Source organism: Salarias fasciatus, chromosome 4 (genome assembly GCF_902148845.1).
Source record: "Salarias fasciatus chromosome 4, fSalaFa1.1, whole genome shotgun sequence".
NCBI lineage: Eukaryota > Metazoa > Chordata > Actinopteri > Blenniiformes > Blenniidae > Salarias > Salarias fasciatus.
The window spans coordinates 3,460,923-3,480,916 of NC_043748.1; the positions used below are offsets into that span (position 1 = coordinate 3,460,923).

General features: G+C 48.2%; 3 protein-coding genes across 3 annotated transcripts in view; 2 read left to right on the forward strand and 1 right to left on the reverse strand.

Annotated features, from left to right (window-relative positions):
• Nucleotides 1-5,822, forward strand: part of plekhh3 (pleckstrin homology, MyTH4 and FERM domain containing H3) — a 29,084-nt gene extending 23,262 nt beyond the window's left edge. The window contains exons 8-13 of the mRNA XM_030088893.1: nucleotides 1,771-1,978; nucleotides 2,181-2,308; nucleotides 3,160-3,280; nucleotides 3,704-4,165; nucleotides 4,250-4,441; nucleotides 5,646-5,822. Coding sequence (XP_029944753.1) covers nucleotides 1,771-1,978; nucleotides 2,181-2,308; nucleotides 3,160-3,280; nucleotides 3,704-4,165; nucleotides 4,250-4,441; nucleotides 5,646-5,816 — 1,282 coding nt within the window. The 3' untranslated portion in view covers nucleotides 5,817-5,822. The remainder of the gene's footprint in view (nucleotides 1-1,770; nucleotides 1,979-2,180; nucleotides 2,309-3,159; nucleotides 3,281-3,703; nucleotides 4,166-4,249; nucleotides 4,442-5,645) is intronic.
• Nucleotides 5,823-7,983: 2,161 nt separating this feature from the next.
• On the reverse strand, nucleotides 7,984-15,550 carry tubg1 (tubulin, gamma 1). The gene is made up of 11 exons (XM_030088894.1): nucleotides 15,401-15,550; nucleotides 14,968-15,080; nucleotides 12,940-13,107; nucleotides 12,705-12,773; nucleotides 11,918-11,997; nucleotides 11,706-11,832; nucleotides 10,654-10,740; nucleotides 9,997-10,146; nucleotides 9,766-9,918; nucleotides 9,534-9,695; nucleotides 7,984-8,791 (listed from the first exon to the last, which is right to left on the reverse strand). The coding sequence occupies exons 1-11, from the start codon at nucleotides 15,447-15,449 to the stop codon at nucleotides 8,594-8,596; spliced, it is 1,356 nt and encodes a 451-aa protein (XP_029944754.1). The 5' UTR covers nucleotides 15,450-15,550; the 3' UTR covers nucleotides 7,984-8,593.
• A 454-nt stretch (nucleotides 15,551-16,004) lies between these two features.
• Nucleotides 16,005-19,764, forward strand: LOC115386544 (apoptosis regulator BAX). Its single transcript, XM_030088896.1, has 6 exons — nucleotides 16,005-16,076; nucleotides 17,029-17,077; nucleotides 17,180-17,338; nucleotides 17,671-17,806; nucleotides 17,891-17,995; nucleotides 18,455-19,764. Exons 1-6 carry the CDS (start codon nucleotides 16,046-16,048, stop codon nucleotides 18,551-18,553), a joined length of 579 nt encoding a protein of 192 aa, XP_029944756.1. The 5' UTR covers nucleotides 16,005-16,045; the 3' UTR covers nucleotides 18,554-19,764.
• The last annotated feature ends 230 nt before the right edge of the window (nucleotides 19,765-19,994 follow it).

Below are 19,994 nucleotides of genomic sequence, written 5' to 3' on the forward strand. Positions count from 1 at the left end.
ACTCCAGCGTGTCCGCCCATGTTGACAGTTTGAGGTAATAAACTGCAGCGGCGCTCAGTTAAGTGTAGAGTCCCGTGTTGTTTTTTAACATTGACAGAAATGATTTTACGGACTGGTACCCAGGCTCTCTGGTGACTCACGCACGCATGCAAAGATTAAAAACACATTACAAGCGACTGTGTGTGTCACGGCCTACCTTCTGGATTTAACTTCTAGCGTTTGGCAGCGGGATGCAGCGGCGGTGAGACTGTGAATGACCCATCGGAGGGCAGACAAAGCATGCAAAAGACCTGACTTTAAACCACGAGATATCATCGCTCTCATCGAGGCGGAGGGCGACAGCGAACAGGTTGAACTGGCGCATGCAGGTGGAGCGGCGAGAACCTGAGGCCCAGACGTCAGACGGGAGAGCAGGCGCCAGCGTCCCCAACCGCCGATTTAGATATAGTAGCATGATATGGCTTCACATTGTTAGCGTGCCCCCCGAACAGATCCCGAGTTTGAGTGCCGGATTTGCAGGTCTGAATTAGCCCCCGCTGTCAAGCATGCTAATCTAAGTTTTTAGCGGCGCTAAGCTTCCCGCTCCAGATTCTCTGCCCAGCGCCGTGCCTTCAGACCACTACAGCCTTCTATCTATATTTCTGTACTGGGAATCGCCCCTCCGGCTAATGGAACAGTTGCATGCGACGGCGATTCATAATAACGGCGTGGAACTCGCTGGCTCGGTGTTTTGATATGCCCCGCTGTTGCTCTCACGCACTCGCTCGCTCGGCGGATCAGCGCCGGGGCTACAGCTGGGCAGAGCTGAGACTGGAGCTGGGCAGCGGGCCCAGAAACCCTCCTCCATTTCCCCAGTGCCCTGAGAAACCCCCGGGGAATGTCTGCTGTCAGAGAGAGAGCGAGAGAGAGAGAGAGAGAGAGAGAGAGAGAGAGAGAGAGAGAGAGAGAGAGGGGCCGAGGAGGCAGGAAACCGCCGAGGAGAGGAGAGGAGAAGGATCACAGAGACTCAGTGGAACATTCCTAATTATGCTTCAGCAGGACAAATCCCACCCTGTGGCCACAGAGTTATGAGATAGCGCGACGTCAGGGTGACTGAGCGGCTCCTCTGGTCCGGGGCCCTGCCGTCCGCCTCGTTCCGCCCGGCGCTTTGTGTTTTCTGGAGCGTAATTGTTTCCTTCCTATTTGTCCCTCGGTGTTTACACAAGGCCGAGCTCATAACTCGGGCAGGTTGTGTTTCACACCTTTCACACTCGCAGAAGTGTGCGAGGCCTCAGACTGCAGACGGAGCGTGTTGTCTGCTGCGCGCACACACACACACACAGACACACGCAGATCACTCCTGGACACTCCGCTGGGAGGAAGTTGCAGGTCACCCCGGTTCACAGGAACGGAAACTCCTCTTCCTGTTTCGTGCGCTACCCGAAGTCAAACATGTTTTTCTTTGCTATTTTCCCCTTTCTTTGAAGGACTGAGGGATGTTGAGTCTTTTAAGTCCCTCGCAGCTAAAGTGAGAACATTTGTCATTCCTCGCCTCATTGGCGCTCCGACATCGCCAGCCAAAAGAAAATAAAGAATCAAAACGGGTGACGCAGGCTCTGTAATCACAGCGTAATACTTTGCAGGTTTGCTCTCACGGCTGACATCCCCGGGATTATCTAATTCTCTCTATTCGGGCATCAAACGGTTTCATTTCGGCGGCAAATATGTGGAAAGACCAGCAGGCGCGCCGGCCCCGTGTCACGCCCTCACGCTCGCCGCGTTCCTCCGCAGGATCCAGAGCCAGAGCCCCGAGTCGGAGATGGACAACTACGCGTCATTCATCAGCGAGGCCCTGGAGAAGACCAAGTTTCGGGAGAGCGTGCCATCCTGGGAGGAGATCCAGATGCTGATGAGCCGACAGGAGATGCTGTGCACGGTGCACTACCCCGGCCCCGGGTCCTGCCAGCTCTACATCAGCTCCCACACCACTGCCAATGAGGTTTGCGAGCGTTTATATGCGTGTTCCTCTTGGCAAGGCAGCTTCTCATGTGTTCCCGCTCAGAGCTTCTTAGCGTAGCCCGATGCCGTGAGAATCTCCAAAAAACTGACTTCCTGCCTCCTCTTTTGTGATTCTTGACACACGCGAGTTTAACCCCGTCTGTTTTTGTTCCACCCATCCCCCCCTCCTCCCCCTCCTCCAGCTGGTTCGGAGGATGCAGGAGAAGCTGGGCCTGCAGGACAGCAAGAACACATTTGCACTGTACAAGCAGAACGCACTGTGGGAGCAGCCGGTCGCGGGCGGCGCGCTGATCGCAGACATCCTGACCAGGTACGGACATCTCTGAGAATTTTATTGTGCTAATTTATGCTAAAAGGCTTGAAAAGTCTTGACACAATGATCCCAAGTGGACAGTCCTGCAGTCGAAACGCCTCGTCCCGAAGCCCACCACAGGACTTTGTCACCAGTTCGAGGAAAAACGCCGCCGACAGTGATCGACACTGTATTTGTTTTCTCCTGAATGTTATCTGGAAATATCCAGCAGATAGCTGCCGACCTTGTCTGGTCCGGCTGCTCAAACACAGGTTTCTGGCTGGGAAGCTGGACTCCTGTCCTGATGTGTGTCACGGCGGCTGAAGCCTGATGTCATATGATTGCCGAAGGCATAGCCGCGCGATAAGGAAATGAAAAGGAGCCGTGTTTCTCTAACAGGTCCGCTCGGCGCTGAGTGGCGTTTGGGCAAACATGAAACCCGCTGAAGTGCAGCGGAGGCGGTGAAAGTACTCAGATACCAGCGTAAAGGATAAAAGTACCGATTTAACATATTTACTTAAATGAAAGCAATAAAGTACAGTTCACTGTAATGACTGTGGTACTTATTATTGCAAAAAAAAAAAAAAACATACAGTTTTACATAAATGTTTCACTAAAGAATAATGTTAAATTAAAATGAGTGCAACTTTAAAGCTGTAAATTTAACTGAATGTAACAAGTATAAAAATACAGAAGCAGAAAAAAGGGAGATGTGAGAGGAGATATGTTATTTTCCAGCTGTGAACTACGGTGTTGCACATGGTGGCGGCAATATCTCCACATGTTATGTAACGGTGTTAATGCGTAACACATTACCACAGAGCCTCTTTTCTCTGACTCCTTCGTCTCTCTCTCTCTCTCCTGCGCAGCCTCACCGCCAAAGAGCCAGAGTCCAAAGCCCAGTGGAAGCTGTGCTTCAAGCTCTACTGCCTGCTGGACGCTGACAGCATATCAGTGGACAGCATCGAGTATTTCTTCCTCTTCGAGCAGGTAATGGAGCAGAACACGAGAAAGAAGCCCCCCCCCCCCCCCGCCCCCCCACCTAACAGCTGAAGAGACTGTTCCCGTGCTGATAATGAGATCTAATTTATCGTCCAGCGGTGATTCATTCCCCTGATTTTTATTGGGATCATTTGCGTTGGTGCCTGACGGTGAGCAATCGCAGCTTTGTGATGTCTTTCGGGCTGTGATTGCAGTAAAAAGCGTGACTAAGAGCGCTGGCCGGCGAGCAGCGGGGGTAAAGCACACAGCCAGCGCTGGCTTCATTAGAACATTTTTTTCCCGAGGACTCCTATAAAAAGAGTTATGGGACAAAGTAAAACAGGGAGGGGTGCGGAGGCTTGATGACAGGACTGAGGCTTTTCCTGATCCCTACCTTCTCTCTGTGCCCCCGCCTTGACCTCGGCGCCGCAGTGCCATGAGATGGTGGTGCGCGGCCAGCTGCCGGCCTGCGAGGAGGACCTGCAGGCGCTGGCCGCCCTGAGGCTGCAGTGCCTGGTGGGGGACTTCAGCACGCACGCCCCCTGCCCGCCGCTGGACGAGCTGTTCCCGGGCGACACGCTGGAGGCCCGGGTCCTCATGTCGCTGGCGGCGGCGCCGGGCTGCCCCGCCGCCCAGCGCTTCCACACGGGCCTCCTGGCGGGGACGCTGTGGAGCCACGCGGCGGCGGCGGCGGCGCACAAGCAGAGGGTGGAGCAGGACCTGCGCCTGCGGAGCCGGCTGAAGGAGGAGGCGGCCGCCGTCATGGGAGCCATCCTGGAGCGCTGGAAAGGGCTGGCCGGCTACAGCCGCAGGGACAGCATCGCCGCCTACCTCACCATCGCACGCCAGTGGTCGGGCTTCGGATGCACTCTTTACGAAGTGGACTTTTATATCGTGAGTACTGTGAGACGTTGCTCTCGCTTCAGAGGTGACTGAAGGGACGAACTCTGACACCGGCTGCCTTCCTCCTGCCTGCAGAGCTCGACGGGGAGCTTCTCCCAGAAGCTGTGGCTGGGCGTCGCCGCTACATCCGTGTCTCTGTACAAGCAAGGCGAGTCGGAGGCGCTGGAGTCCTTCCCTTACGGGCAGATCTGCTCCTACGGCGTCTCCGACAGCAACACCTTCAAGATCACAGCTGGAGATCGGGATCTGCTCTTCGAAACCACCAAGGTATCACGGACTCCGAATCCACAGATCCTGTTGCTTTTACACTCAAAACGTAGAAACTAAACAGCAAACTTTAATCCGTTTCCTTTTTTTAAAATGTCAGCTGTGAATCGCTCAGCTTCAGTATGAAAGAGGGTTGTCAGGAAGTCCCTCTCCGTGTTCCTGTACTGAACTTTGACATACTGTCTCCAGCATACTGAGGATCCAGTTTGTTTACAGCGCAGCGCCAAGTGGCCTTATCATCACATACTGTTCTGTACTGCTCCCTCCCCCCCCAGCCCCTCGTCCCACTTTAGGGACGCCCGTTAGTTTGTCCTAAATAGAGAGCCCGCAACCTGCGTCCCCCCCTCCAGCTGACGGCGGCCTCCGAGGGTCCCGCTTCCTGCACGCGGCTGAGTTTTATTGCTGCGGTTAGATTAAAATATTAGGCAAAACATTTCTCAGAAATATGGACATGCTTCCAAACTTTTTTTTTTTTTTTCTCCTCTCCCCTGAGAACAAATCTCGCCTTTCACTGAGTTGATTTCTCTTGCATCTTCCCACACGGAACAGAAAAAAAAAATCCCTCTGTGATCTCCGCCGGGGCACAAAAGTGGTTCTTATTTATTTATTGGAGACACAGGCGAATTAAAGTGCAGCTGAGGAAGGCTTTTATGAAGCCGCTCTGAGAGGAATGGTCCGGTAGCTGCTGGCCGAGGAGCAGGAAGGAGGAAGAGGAGGAGGAGGAGGAGGGGGGGGGGGATTATGGTCGGGCCTGGAGCTGACGGTTAGTTCAAGATTAACCGCCGATTTGAGGCTTGTAGTTAAAGTTGAAGAGCAGGTGACGGTTAAAAACCCAAAGAACGAGAAAGTTTGCTCAGAGTGCGATTCGGCGGTGTGGGTTAGTGGAAAGAGACGCCGGCTCTGCCCTCCCTGCAGCGCTTCTCTTTCTCTTCCTTTCTCTCTCTCTCTCTTTTTTTTTGGTTGCAACAGCTGCAGGACAAAATCTGTCAAAGTGTTGAGATGTGCACACACATGTACGGCTCGTAAAGTTTTTCCTCCGCCAAGTGACGTCATCACGCGCCGCTTCTGGACCATCCAGTTCTTCCAGCAGCTGGATGACATCAGGGCTCTCCACCCTGCTGTGACGGTGCCAGACGACACTGAGGCTGCCACCCGTCTGACCTCTCTCTCTCTCCCTCTCTCTCTCTCTCTCTCTCGGCCACAGCTGACTGAGATCATGCAGCTGATGAATGCGTACTTCAGTGCCATCCATCGCCAGCGAGGCAAAGGGGAGGACTCGGACCTCGCCATCACCGACGGGACGGAGGTGGGCTTCCGCCGCCTGGGCTCGGCGCCGCCCCCGGCCCTCCTGGAGCTGCCCTCGCACCCGGTCTGAAGAGGACGGGAAGCGCCGCTCCTCCTGCCCGACCACGGGTTCCCACCATCTTCACTTCTCCCCTCCTCCACCCCCCTCCCCCCTCAAATGAGGCCGAGTCCCAGTTCCTTCTGGACCCTGGGCGCCTCCTCCGCTGGGAACGGCAGCACAGCCAAAACAAAGAGACGGCTGTTTTCACTCCCCATCCATGAAAAATAAACCCCTGGCTCGAGCTTTCCAGTCCGAGGAGCCAGCCAATGAAGGAGAGAAGTGGGATGAAGGGGGGGGGGGCGGAGTGGGGTGGGGGGGCTGGGGAAGGCAACGGGGCTCTGTTTAGCAAGTGAGGGCCAGAAAGCCCACAGAAACCAATGTGGTCGCTGATGAGGTGTCGCGCGCACACACACACACACACCCCAGCTTGTCATGCAACCGTCCCCGTTCCCCTACATGGCAATACACACCTCCAGTGACCCCCCTCCCCCCCCCCTCCTGGAGAATGTGAGACTTTGGCGTGAGCCTTCCTGCGACATCGGGGAGAGTCGGTCGAGACATTAAACTGACTTGGAGTGAAAAGACACTCTCTCACACACACACTCTCTCAAAGTGTGCCATTTCTGCGTCGCCTTTCTTCTTCATGCACTGCTGGAATAGTGTTGAGAACACTCAGTGACACACACACACACACACACACACACACACACACACACACACACTCGAGCCATGTGAACTCTGAACTGGAAACAGATGTTGGGCTCGGCTGCCACCAAGCCTCTCACCTTGGGGACGATGGGCTCTGTGACTGGGAGCCGGTATGCCTGCGTGCGTGTGTGTGTGTTTTCGTTTGAACACAGAAACCAAAGCGTTTGGGAGCTGTCTGGTTTCCCCCGTTGCCGCGCTGCCTCGTCTCGGCCGCGATCCGTGACGGGAAACTTGGTTAACACTTGACTGATTGGGTAATTTTTATGTACGTCAGCTGCCATCCTAACTCAGCTCTGTTCCGCTGAGAGAAAATAATAACAGGTGCTTCTTTGTTTATTTTCCCAGAGCAGTGAAGAAAATTCACACAAGAAGTGGCTGTGTGTGTGCTTCCCGCTCAGGCTGCCCCTTCAACTTTTCTAATCAGGCCATGGATATTTTTATAGCTTTTTTTACCGTCCTATATGTCTTAACTGCAGACCCAGGCTGTTTTTTTTTTTTTTTTTTTTTTAATTAGGTTTGCTTGAACGGATTGTTGAGGCTGTGTCTCCTGAAGCAGCTCACGTGTGAATCCTGTGTAGCTCCCTGTTTGTGTTCACTATCTTGAGTATTCTTGAGAAGCCAAAGTTTTTTTGCCAAGTCATGGGTTTGAGCACGGACCAAAGACGTTCTGTTTAGTTTTTTTTCCCCCCCCCCTCTCCTCAATAAATAAGCTTTAACAAGTAATTAACCCTTTACACGGACAGGTCCCACAGACACCAGACTTCCTGTACTGTACATTGTACAAGTTATGTTTTTATAGTAGAGACCATAGAGGCTTATAAAGATAATACTGTTGTACTGTTTGCTACTCGTCCACCACGCAATAACCAGAACTGAAGTCGTCTCACCACGAAAGGCCTTGACAAGTCATTGCACAGTCAGCCCCGTCTCCTGCCCACAAAGCAGGTCTTTTGCTTTTTCTACTGCAGCTGCAGGCAGCTCCGAGCTACACGTTTGTAAAGAAGAAGAATCAAACTGCAGATGTCGCTTTGTATTAAGCTTGTTTGTATGCTGCATGGTACCTTTTTATGTAATATGTGTACAGTTAATTGCACTATTGTTTCTAACTAACTTGGGAGTGCAATAAGAAACTATAAATACTGTATGTAATTAATAAAAACAAACAAACAAAAAAAAATCACCATTTTAAGGGTTTTTTGCGTCCGGACTCGGTGTTTGGAGTTTGGCGCCAGCGGCTCAGCTGAGCGCCGCCTCCCTCCAAGGTCTTCTGGAGGAAAACAATGGCCAGTTGAGCAAGCGCTGCTAAGTGCCTTAAAGTTCCCCCGTGCTAATGAGCCCGAGCGGAGTCGGGTGTCGGCTCCAGGTGAGGATGAGGACGGCCGAGGCCGAGATTCTGCACCCACAAAGCCCAGGAAGTGAAACAATCCAAGCAAATCTTCACATAACATCCGACACCTTTTGAAAAAAAAAAACAAAACACTAAAGAGAATACTAGAAAAAGAGTTTATTCGTCATTTTTCAAACAGGTCCAACAAGCAAAGCAACATGAGACGGTATGTTCGCAGGAGAGGATCTTTACAGGCGGAGAGGCTGAAGGTTCGTCCTGAACGGCGTCTTCCTCTGTGCAAATGTTACTTTCGGCTAAACTGTGAACTCAAAGCAGGTATTTAAATTTATGGCTCGTGTGTGTGTGTGTGTGTGTTTCTGTGAGCAGCAGACAGAAGGTAGAAATGTGTGGGATGTCCGTCCCATCTTTAATTAGAATCCAGTGGATGTTTTACTATAAATCACCTGCACGGACACCCAAGAACTGTACTCTGTATAAAAATAGACCAAAACAAGGCAGCGGGTCGTTTCACATGGCTGGAGCAGGCATGAAGACGACAGGAGTTCCAAGACGAGCCTCACTGAACGGCTAACAGGAGTTAAGAGTCACCAGAACGTCCACAAAACAAAAGTTAAGGTTTTGGTTAATAGGATGGATTCATGTCGGTTTTCTTCAATTTTGAGACGCCGACACTTCCTTACATGCTATAAGAAAACAATAAATACATTGTTGGGGAGTCAGGAAGAAGCCCGAGCTGAGGGAGTCCGACTGTTCACTGCTCCTGCGTTCCCCAGGAGATGTAGTCGGGCCGCGTGGCGGCGCTGTACTCGTCGATCAGCTGCTGGACCACTTCGCGGGAGTTGTCCAGCTCGTCGAAGTTGTCCTTGAATATGTCCTCTTTGCGGAACTGCTCCAGGAAGGCCTCGCGCTTGCGCAGCTTGTCGTACTGCCGGCACGTCCGCTCGAACAACTGCGGGGCAGAGACGCCGACGGGGGGACGTGAGAAGGGATTCTAGACGAGGTCTGGAGCTCATGCCACGATTTCCACACAACTTTCACTGGGTTTTTTTTTTTTTTCCTGTATTTGAACTTCTCAGAAACATTTAAGGGCTTAAAGGTCGTCAGGAACAGAGCAGCAGGAACACAGGTGACGTCCGCCGAGGGCAGAGCCCTTCAGGATGCAGCTGGCTTTCTTCTGAAGTCACCGAGCTCAGTTAAACGGCCATAAAAACCTAATTATCAGAACTGGATCTGACGCACTGATTGAGAAAAACCATTAAAAGATTTCTTTTGGAGGACAGACGCGGTGATGTAAGACTTAAAGCTCCCGTTATTTTCCAAACATCTGGAACCGTCTTGACTGTTCGCCGTGTTGAGAGTTTACACTCAATTTAACATTAAAATTATATTTTCTGTTGCTGCTTCTTCGCTTGTTCCAGTTTTTCTTTGCTTCAGTTTTTGAAAAAAACTTGTGAGGATGTGAAAGAACATTTCGATCCTCCAAACGCAGTGACGTGGAGTTCAGAATGTTTGATTTGGAGAGAAGAGGAACAAATAAAACTGAGGAAATGCTTTGATGGTTAAAGCTCCTTCTCATTGGGTTTTTTTTTTTGGGTCATCCTACAGTAGGGAGGCAGATAGGGAGGCCGCCGCGCCGGAGGAGAATGCTACAGAACAGGCTGCGCTGACGTAACCCGGCGGCGTTTACCCACCGAGGAAATGCTGGTGTGGTTGGCCATCATCAGGCCGCTGACTCTGTGCGCCGAGGGCAGGTAGGGGGACTTCCTGGACAAGGCCACCTGGATGCTGGCCGGACCCCAGGGGATGAAACTGGCCAGCTTGCGCTCCCTGATCCTCTGGAGGCTTTTATGCACCTAAAACAGACTCGATTTTAAAAAACCGAAGGAACTTTGGGGGTCTTCTTCTCGGGGTTCGGCGCCGTACCTGCGTGGGGTCCACCTCTCCCTGGATTATGTTCAGAATGGCGATGTAGCAGTGGCTGGGCTGCCTCTCCCTGCCCGTGGACACCATGACGTTCTTGGGCTGCAGGAGCCTCCTCATCACGTCCAGCACCGTGGTTTTCCTCACGCTCGCCACCTGAGGACGACACACGAACTTTCAGGACACTGTACCTTCTCAAATCCTGTCAGACCGCGTCGTCGCCGGGAGACTCACCGACTGGTCGGTGGTCAGCGGCGTGTATCCGGTCATGAGGAAGTGGAGGCGGGGCGTGGGGATGAGCGAGGCGATCAGGCCGATCAGGTCGTTGTTCATGTAGCCCGGGTAGCGCAGCGTGGTGGTGCTGGCAGACATGATGGTGGAGACCTGAACGGAGGGAATCAAACCTCAGGAGGCGTTTGGTGCGAGACCACGTGTCCTTTTTTATTTCTCGCATGAAGACAGACGACGCTCAAAGTCCGACGATTTCACTGCTTTGAATTTTCAAGAAACATAAAAAAAAAAAAAAGGATTGAGAACCGACCAGAAGGCTGAATAATAAAATAAAATAAGGATAACTGAGTGTGTGTACTTTGGCCTGTCGGTCCTACCAGAGGGCCAGAAGTCTTAAACTTTATGCGTCCAGGTGAGGCTCCTCTGAAGCCAGCGAACATACCATTAGAAAAGTGCAGCCATGTGCGACTCGTTTCTAAGAAAACTGAAATCCAGTCAGACGTGCAACTGACTCGCCAAACTAGTTTGTAAAATCGCATGATTTTTTTTTTTTTTTTTTTTTTTTGGGTTACGTCCCGTACAGTCTGTCTTTGTTCAGACTCAGACAGGTAGACTGCAATAAAAGAAAAACTTGTCGAGGAAGCGATGGCCGTTACTCACCAGCTGATTGATCTGGGAGAAGGAGGGGTTCTGGATGTGCAGCCTGTCGGTGGCGATGCGGTTCAGGGCCGTGTTATCCAGCACCACCTGACGCACAAACACACAGGAGGGGAGGGGGGATCAGTGGACGGACAGAGCGACGTGAAGGAACCTCTGGACGAGCCGCACAGCCAGCTGCTGTTAGCATGAAAGACACGCTGTGGTCGCAGATCTTCTTGGGCAGATTCTATTAGCCCCGCGGCTGATTTAATCTACATGAGAGCCGTATGCGGGAGCCCGGAGGAAGTAGCTATTAGAAAGGAAACGCCATTAGACTGTCGCAGCATCGCAGACTAATACAATCACCAGTTTAAGACCGACGTTAAATTAGTTGGACTGGTGGATCAGCAGCTTTATTAGTCTGCTCCAAGGTTTCCAACAGGTAGGAACGCCGGGAGAGAGCTCAAAGCTGTGAATCATCTGGGTTTTATTTCAGAAAACCCTTCAGACTGACGAATGGATTCAAGGCTCCATTCCAGGAAAACCATCCAAACATTATTTGCATCATATTCAAGAGTTTAACTAGAAAGTGTTTCTGTTTTCATATCAGGAATCATCATTTGAGGGTGTAAAGGATGACTTTCATTTGTAAAAACACAGCTTTAACGAGCCGGACAGAGTCCGTTTTCCTCAGTGTGTCTTTGTTATAAAACACACAACTTTTTAATGCACTGCAATGCGAGGCCTCAGAGACGGATAAAACCGTTCGGTGTGAATTCCGCCTTTTAATGGGGCTGATGGAGTTTGCTCCGAGCTGCTGATCGCTGCGCTTTGACGGCAGCGGCTGACCTTCACGTCGTGAAGCCAGACTCATTCAACAGTCTGAGATCACATCATTACGTTACTGGCAGCGCCGCCGTCCGGCCGGCCGCTTCCACGGCTTCTTCCAGTTTCCTGCCTGGGCTCGGTGGGAGATGTTGTGTTTTCAACATTCAACTGCCGCTTGTTTGAGGAGAGGAAATGACACACACTTCTGAGGTCACGCTGTGAGGTTACTTGGCGTTTGCGCTCACCACGCAGTCGGCGTTCTGAGTGAGCCTCTTCAGCGTGAGCAGCGAGTTGTACGGCTGAACCACCACGTCGCTCATCTCGTCCTGGTTCGGGAAGACGGAGTACGTCTGCACCAGCTTCTTTGGGTACCTGCAGACCGGGGGAAAAACACCACTCACACACCGACGCACAGGAGAGATCAGACGCGAAGCGGGCTGGTGTCGTGTTTGAGGACCTGTCGTTGAGCTTCTCCAGCAGGTACGATCCCAGGCCCGAGCCCGTGCCCCCGGCAATCGAGTGGCACAGGACGAATCCCTGCAGAGCACAAAAGAGCTACTCACTGCCTGCAATTTCAGCGTGTGTGGAGCTTACTGTAAACTACTGATGCAGAAAGCCCAGCGTGTGTGTGTGTGTGTGTGGGTGAGCAAATGCCTCTCTTCCTTAGCAGTTATATAAATGGAGCGCAGCCCCACCTCACAAATAGGCTCCCTCACCCCCCCTCGCACAGCCCTGTAATACCTGCCTTCCACGCTCCCCCCGGCTATTATCACCAGACACGCCGCGCGCCACGCCCTGCCAACATACACAGGCCCACCTTCCTCCACCAGCGCGCACACACTAAATAATAATGTGGGGTCGTAATGTGAATGAGTTACAGAAATTGCAGACCTTAAAGGGGAAATGGGAGTGTTGTTTTATGGGAGGCTGGCAGCTGAAGAAAGTTCGCCCAAAAAAAAGAGGCTAAGAATAATCGTGAGGTACGGCCTGCTTTGAGATGACAGGCTCTTTAACATGCTGCTTCTGCCAAGTCATTCATTTCCACGTGCACGAAACCACAACAGAGGTTACTGGAGTATGTCTGAACAGCAGAGAGAGGCTACTTCAGACACAGGCTTCACCTGAAACCACCTACGGAAGACGACCACGACTTGATCACAAAACCACACAACGGTATAATTGTACCACTCACGGCCGTACCACAAGTCAGACTGCCGAGTCACTCCCCGTCCTCCAGAGCTCACCTCCAGACTGTCGCTGCCATCTGCTTCCCGGTCGATTATGTCGAAGATGTCCTCTTGAATTTTTTTCCCCTTTGAATCCAAATAAAACCCAAACGACAGCATTAGAGTGCGATGCCAGCAAGTCACATGATAACACACTTTCCATCACATCCTGATAATAAATATAGATCATTTTGTGTATTTTGTCAAGGGCATCAGATGGAAAGCTAACAGAAACATTCTGTGTAGGATCCACCTGTGAATATCCACTGGCCCAGTTGTTGCCGGCGCCGCCGCCATGCTCCGACAGGTAGATGTTCTCCGGGTTGTACAGGTTCGCATAAGGGGAGTTGAGGATGGAGTGGATCACACGGGGCTCCAGATCCAGCAGAACGGCCCGAGGGATGTAGTGCTCATCATCAGCCTGGGGAGTTCGATCAACACCCAGAGGTTACATGGAGGTGCTTTGCAGGCTGCCGCTGTACTTTTAATCTTTATTGCTACATGACAGGGCTGCCATCTAGTGGCCACTCGTGTTAGACTCATGCTGCAGAGAAGCTGACAAATGAAGTACCGGGCAACTTCTGGCACGTTTAAACCCGAGTAATAACACAATCCTCAGGAACATACAATCATGACTATGGTACAATCAAACACCGTACAGAGCTGACAGTAGAGCAAACAAAAGATCCCTGCCATTAAGTGATTTTACCATAGTTATCAATCTCATAACTTAATAAAAACTAAAAGTGTTCACTTTAGATGATTTTGGCAGTACTGAATTTCACAGACAGTGAGTTAGTTTGGTAAAATACAGGAGTGATAGGTGAAAGGTAACACTTTCTGATTTAATTTCTCCACATTTCTCCACCACTCTGAGCCACTGGTAGAAGCAAGGCGCTTCTGTTGCTGCAGAAGAGACTGAAGCAGTGGTGCATATGGATCTCCACTGGAGGCAGAGTGTGGAAAAGCCTTCAAATGCAGGATGAGTCATCAGACAGTGAATGACGCTGTTCATCGAAAGGGTTACAAAAAAAGTAATAGGATATCTAAAATCACAAACTACTGTCACAGCTAATATCCTAATACATCCCTAAAAACCACGAAAAGGCCTGTTTTTTTGGAATCCAAGTGGTGCAATGGTGCAGTTCATCCATACAAGCAGCAGGTCTGCAGCTCAGCATCAAAAACAAACCCTGACTATGAGCTCCCTTCCAGATGAAGCCAGTCATGCAATACTCTAAACATCTACTACGGTCACTGACACACTGTTCATCTACTGCTCACATGCAGTGGAAGCAGCCACAGCTGATGTGGAATCCATAGTTAGTTAATAATTTAACTTTTGATTTATACCTCTACTGCTAATACAGCAAAGAGAAAAATCCACAACCTTGTGATGCTTTTTGATACCACTAATCCAGACCTAATATTCATCTCAAATAAAAAAAAAAAAGAATACTATTTCTGAAACATTGTTCAGTGAAGCACCTGCATAACACACAAAACAGTCATCATTCACATATATACTGTGGTTAAGCAGGTATAAAAGGATATGAATGTGACCACGTTTCTCTGTGTTGGGTGTAAGTCCAGAAACAGGTCTATATCATGGAAGAAATGACTGCAAGGCTACAAATGAAAACAGACATTTTTGCAAAAGATGGGAAGAAGTGGAGTCCCACTCGGACATTAAGAGAAATGGTGGAAAAAAGTGAGTTCAAATAATTAATCTCGGTGTCTATATTTATGTGTGCTTAATATGCACTTTTTGAGTTTACGTATGTATGGAGGAATGTTAAGTTATTATGAAAATTGTGAATAAAGCTCCAAAAAACAACACGCAATCAGTCCAGAGAACATTCAACTACATTCAAGATTCTTTATTTGTCAGATAACTAAGATACTAAAAAAGCAAATGTACTCAGTGATGGCTCATAACATAATCAATTATGGGGAACTTAAATTGATTCATTTTTGTTTTTAATATTGCTTGTTTTTGATTTAATGTCAGCTGCTTGCTGTTAACAGATCAATTTGAAAACAAACAATGAAACTTGTTTTGTAAGAAAGGTTTGTTCCTTATGTTTATCTTCTCTTGTACATGGAGCTCAAGGGTCATGACATGCTTGAAATGTAGGTACAACATAACAAAACCTTCAAAGCCTGTAAAAAGATCACTGGCATTGGGCTGGATGATCGCTAAGACTTTGGGGGAACGGAGATCTCTCTCAACCCCACCTTTTCTAAATGGGATGACAGAGTCGTCAGTCATCATGGTTACCTGATAGAAGAACACGTCCTTTCTGTCGGTGCCTTCTGTTGCAAAGTCCTCCACGATCCCCTCTGGACTGATGCCGTGCTCTGCACACAGCTGCTTCCAGAACTCAAAGCCAACTACAGAACAAGAAGAGGGACGAGTTAGAGAAAGGGTAGAGTTGCTTTTCTATTCTATTCTGTGGGACGTCTCATACATTCATCATCTGGAGTGTATTACATTACATCAGATAACTTGTACGTTCAACATGGAGACATAAACAGGATAAGAAACAACAGCAGCGTTGCTGTTTGTGTTACATTTGAAGCTAGGTGGACTCCTTAGTAACACAACATATCTCATTACATCCCACAATGCTGCACAGCTCTGCTAGCTAACTTTACCGTTAGCTAAACGACCTGCATGAGAACAGTGCTAAAAACAACGTCATTAAACATACTTTGGTTTCCGCATTGTCCCAGCTGGAGGGTTATGATCTCCCGGGGCATGTTGAGGAATCCAGTCGCCCTTTCTTTCCCTAAACTAGCAGCTAAATAACAAAAACACAGCGGCCGCTTCCCGCTTAATGACGACTTCAACGCGACTTCTTCTGAACCCGCGTCCTCAGCGTAATGACGTCACACATACTCTGCCATCTGCTGGCCGGAGGATGAAGCGCTTTAATAACCTAATAATAATAATAATAATAATAATAATAATTAAAAAAAAAAAAAATAATAATAATAATAATAATAATAATAACATTTTAAATGATTTTATTACATGAGTAGATTTATCATTTTACCCATCTTTTACAATCACACATGCAGCCTTTTCTTTCCTGGAACAACGCAGAAAAAGGAAAGCAATTTCACGAAAAAACAAACAAGCAAAAAAAACAATTTAGTCCAGAGGCTTCACTTTAAATATCTAACAACACAGTGAAAACCACACAAAACTTCCCCTAAATGAGTCTCAGGCTCTTATTTAACTCCGTAGCCCCAGTACAGATGAGAACACGTCTGAGCTTGTCCGTAAGGACAGGCCACACCGGCCATAGAAAGTCACATGACTTGCACGGAAGTAGAAACGGCAGTAAGACAAGATGGCATCACACCCGGGAGGAGGTGACCAAGGTACCCGCGAGCCTCAGTTTAAACAATTAAACCGTGACAGTGCCGAATAGTTTCACGATAGACACATGTAATCTGTATAAGTAGCGATTGTCTCTCAGTTTGTGGCTGTAGCTTGTCGTTTTCTAACAAGTTTTACCAGCTAAAGTTAGCTTAGCAACAGAAGCTAACTGTTAGCTCCGTGGTTAGCATGCACTTACTCTGCGTTTTTTTCCTGTTAGCTACTCAAACATCACCTTCCCAGTGAGTTAAACGGTGTTTTTAAACCAAGTTGGAACACGGAGATCATGTATTTGTACGTAGAAGATGTTGAGGTCTGTTGATTGTACAGCAGGGTTGTTTAACTTTTGGTAATTTAACTTATGCTAATTGATTTAGCTGAACATACTTAGACTGATGTTGTGTCGCTTAAGCGAAAGAAATTTCTTTCCATACAAGGATACTGAGAAGAATATCCAAGTATTCTAGGCACAAATAATCGGTCCAAAAATACAGAACAAAGAATTGTCATGCCTCTGATGTGGAATACAATTATATCTGTACCTCACCGATTGAAATATTGTGAGTCTTCTGCACTTCAAATACCTCTGCTAAAATGAAGAGCTTTAAGAATATTCCAGAGGTTAAGAGTCAATTGAAATTCTGTTCAGAAAGTCTACACTTGTACCATTTTCTTCCATAATGCAGTTTTTTATTACTTTTAATTTCTTGCTGCTTGTTGCTCCTCGATCCTTTGTTGTTTTGTTTTTTGGTGAATGTAATGTTTATCGATCGATAAGCCCCTTTGGTCTTCTTTCCTCTCCCGCACTGTTTGGTTTCATCTGTATCTAGTTCTGTAGTATATTCTTCTTATTTGTTTGTGACAATAATGTAAACAACAGTCAGGCTTTTATATAATGTGCTACCTTAATCAGATTGATAAACATGAAAATCCAATCCAACCTTTGTCTTCCAGGAAATTCCAGAGACCAGATACTAGAAGTCGGAGCAGTTTTGTTAAAGGAGTAAGTAGAAGCCGCACAGTTGGATGTTTCATAGTGAAACTAGACAGGCAACTGACGGACTTTTACTGTCTTTGTTGATTTACTGTCTCTGTGTTTGTGCAGTTTCATCTACCAGCGGGTCCAGCGACATGGAGAATCCAATGCCGTTGTGACGAGGGCACAGCTGGGTGCATCGGAGCTGTGTGACCCCAACCACAAGAAACTCGCCCAGTGCCTGCAGCAGATTGGAGACGAGCTGGATGGAAATGTAGAGCTGCAAAGGTAGGCCTGAGATCCATGTGCAGACTGATTGTTAGTAACAGTTTCATGAATGTTAATTGTACATACAATGTGAGAGAAGTCTGTTCTTCAGAGCGATTTCTCTGCTTGTTCTTTAAAAACTGTCAGCAAACTCTTGGTCAACATTCAAATTCACTGGCGTCAAGAAATGTTGTGTTTTGTTCTGCTGTCTCCGAGTAAAGCTGGGATTTACATGAGCTTTGCCGTCTCTGGAGCGCATGAGTTAATTTAAAGCCACAGCTGATTGTAAATAGAATTTTCTTTTTCCATCAGTTCATGTAGAATAACTTTGTATCCAACTTTGTTTCCCCCAGAATGATAAACGACTCCTCGCTCAGTCCGTCGAAGGACGTGTTCATGAAAGTTGCCTTAGAGATCTTCTCAGATGGGAGGTTCAACTGGGGCAGAGTGGTGGCTCTGTTCTACTTCGCCTGTCGACTCGTCATCAAAGTAAGCCCCATCGCTCCAATCGGATGTTTCATGGATCTATGAATGAGTGAATATCAAATGAATTTTGTCTCCGCTCCCTCCCAGGCTCTCTTAACCCAAGTTCCCGACATCATTCGAACGATCATCAGCTGGACGATGGACTACCTCCGGGAACACGTCATCAACTGGATCAGAGAGCAAGGTGGCTGGGTAAGTCGCAAACGCTTTAATCTTCAACCAGTTCAGTCTTTATGAATGTTGAAAAAGTGCAAAACCAAACAATTACAGTAGAGAAGGACTAGTCTCAGAGCTGCTGCTGGTTCTCATGGTTCTCTTCCTACCAGATCATTTTTTATTTTAAGAAGTGTTGGGAAATGCTCTCAAGCGCAGGATGAGTCACGAGACGTCTGATAGAGTTTAACAGGAAAGCAAAATAAGGAAATTGAACGTCAAAATACTTTTTTCTGTGACGATCATGAAGAAGTTGGGAAACAGTATTCTAAGAAATTTGCTACTCTGAATCCCCAAAGTGCCAGTACTGATCACATGATCTGCTCTGGCCGTCGGAGAGGGAAGCAGCCAAAATAACCGATTAGCAGACGCTGATGTGTTGGTTTGGTGTGACGCTGTTTGTTTGTTTGGATCTGAATCGTGTGCGATTGTCCTCAGGAGGGGATCCGTTCTTACTTCGGGACTCCAACATGGCAGACGGTGGGCGTCTTCCTGGCGGGAGTTCTCACCACAGTCATCGTCATTCGCAAGATGTGAGCGGGGAGAAGAGAAGACGAGGAGGGAGACGAAAAGAAGCGCCAGCGGGGGAACCGGGGACAGGGTCGACAACAACATCAAAAACTAATAATGATAATAAGTGAAACCATCTGACGGACAACAGGAGTGATGCCAGGGCGAACAAGTTGAAGAGGAAGCGCCCGTCGTCTCCCGTTATCATGCGAGGACGCGGAGAGCATGCACGGAGAGCGCCGTCTTTGCCCACGGTCCCTGAACGCCACTGAGGAAGCGAGCGGTGTGCGATCAAATGCACAACACAGGAGGCTGGAGCGGGTGTCGGACTTGAACAAGGAATGCATTTTAAGTAATTTATTTTTTACTCGGTGCGGAATAATAAGAAAAGTCACTGCTTTTTGTTTTGTTTTGTTTTTTTTTTCCTGCTTAAAATATATATTAACAATATGTTTTTCTGATAGAAGAGTTATCTTTAATTTAGTTTTCCTTTGTGCACCTTGCTTCCCTGAACCTCCCACTCTCTTCACCCATTTCATCATGAATTAAGTCCGTACATCACAGCGTGTTTTGACGCGGTTTCCACATCCTTTCAAGGAAAAGAGAGAATCCCAAGAAGAAGAAGAAGATGATCTAGGTGAAGAGAAGTAACAGCTCCAGTCAGTTTACGTCACGCCGCCGTTTCTTTCCACAGCTGTCAAAACGTTTTTCTCAGGCAACAATAAAAAGTGCCAGGCCAGAGACTTATGTATAAACTTTTGTTTCCATCGCTTCAAAAACAAAGCAAAATGACATACAGACTGAATCCCGTTCTTAACGTAGTTTTATCAGACGTCGTTTCCTCCATGTGCGGTTCTTCACGTCGAGGACGGGAGCTGCTGCACCCCCGGAGACCAGACACACTTCCTTTGGTTCTCAGAAGCAGCCGCAGACACACAGTGTGCCGGATCGCTTACCTCACTTTACACACATTCAGAGTACTGTATTTTTACACCACTTATTCAAACTGCAACCTTCTCGATAAACAACGACCGAAAGCTTTTTCTACATTCTTCTTGTTTGTCAGTGCCTTGGTGTGTTTTGTTTAGTTTTTCTTTTTTTTTTAACAATGCAACCACTTTGATATTCTCCAATTTTCACCTTTTTCTACCATATTTGTAAAGTTTGAAGTCTCCTGGGAAATCTTTTTGCAGTGACAATTGTATGATGTAATATGGAAAATAAATCTTTTATTTCAACGTGGTTGTGGTTGGGTCTGTTTTGATTTGGCAGGATTTTTTTCAAAGAAGTTGTTACTGAGCTGAGCGTCGCGTTGTTATTGGCTTCAGTATCGGTGAGAAGTGAACTTCCTCTTCAATCTCAGAGATTTATTAAATATTCATCAAGTTGTATAATATTGATAATTTCATTTTAAATGTAAAAACGATGAGTAGAAAGAAATCCTCCACTCACTGCACAGCTCAAGGTT

Bases quoted from the DNA above. Each gene is read 5' to 3' on its own strand.
- tubg1 (XM_030088894.1), bottom strand. From the start codon at position 15,449: ATGCCCCGGGAGATCATAACCCTCCAGCTGGGACAATGCGGAAACCAA. The intron at 12,774-12,939 runs GTGGATCCTACA...TTGGATTCAAAG, and splicing joins GGGCCAGTGGATATTCACAG to GGGAAAAAAATTCAAGAGGA. The intron at 9,919-9,996 runs GTGAGTCTCCCG...TGTCGTCCTCAG, and splicing joins CGCTGACCACCGACCAGTCG to GTGGCGAGCGTGAGGAAAAC.
- LOC115386544 (XM_030088896.1), top strand. From the start codon at position 16,046: ATGGCATCACACCCGGGAGGAGGTGACCAAG. The intron at 17,078-17,179 runs GTAAGTAGAAGC...GTGTTTGTGCAG, and splicing joins GGAGCAGTTTTGTTAAAGGA to TTTCATCTACCAGCGGGTCC. The intron at 17,339-17,670 runs GTAGGCCTGAGA...TGTTTCCCCCAG, and splicing joins GGAAATGTAGAGCTGCAAAG to AATGATAAACGACTCCTCGC.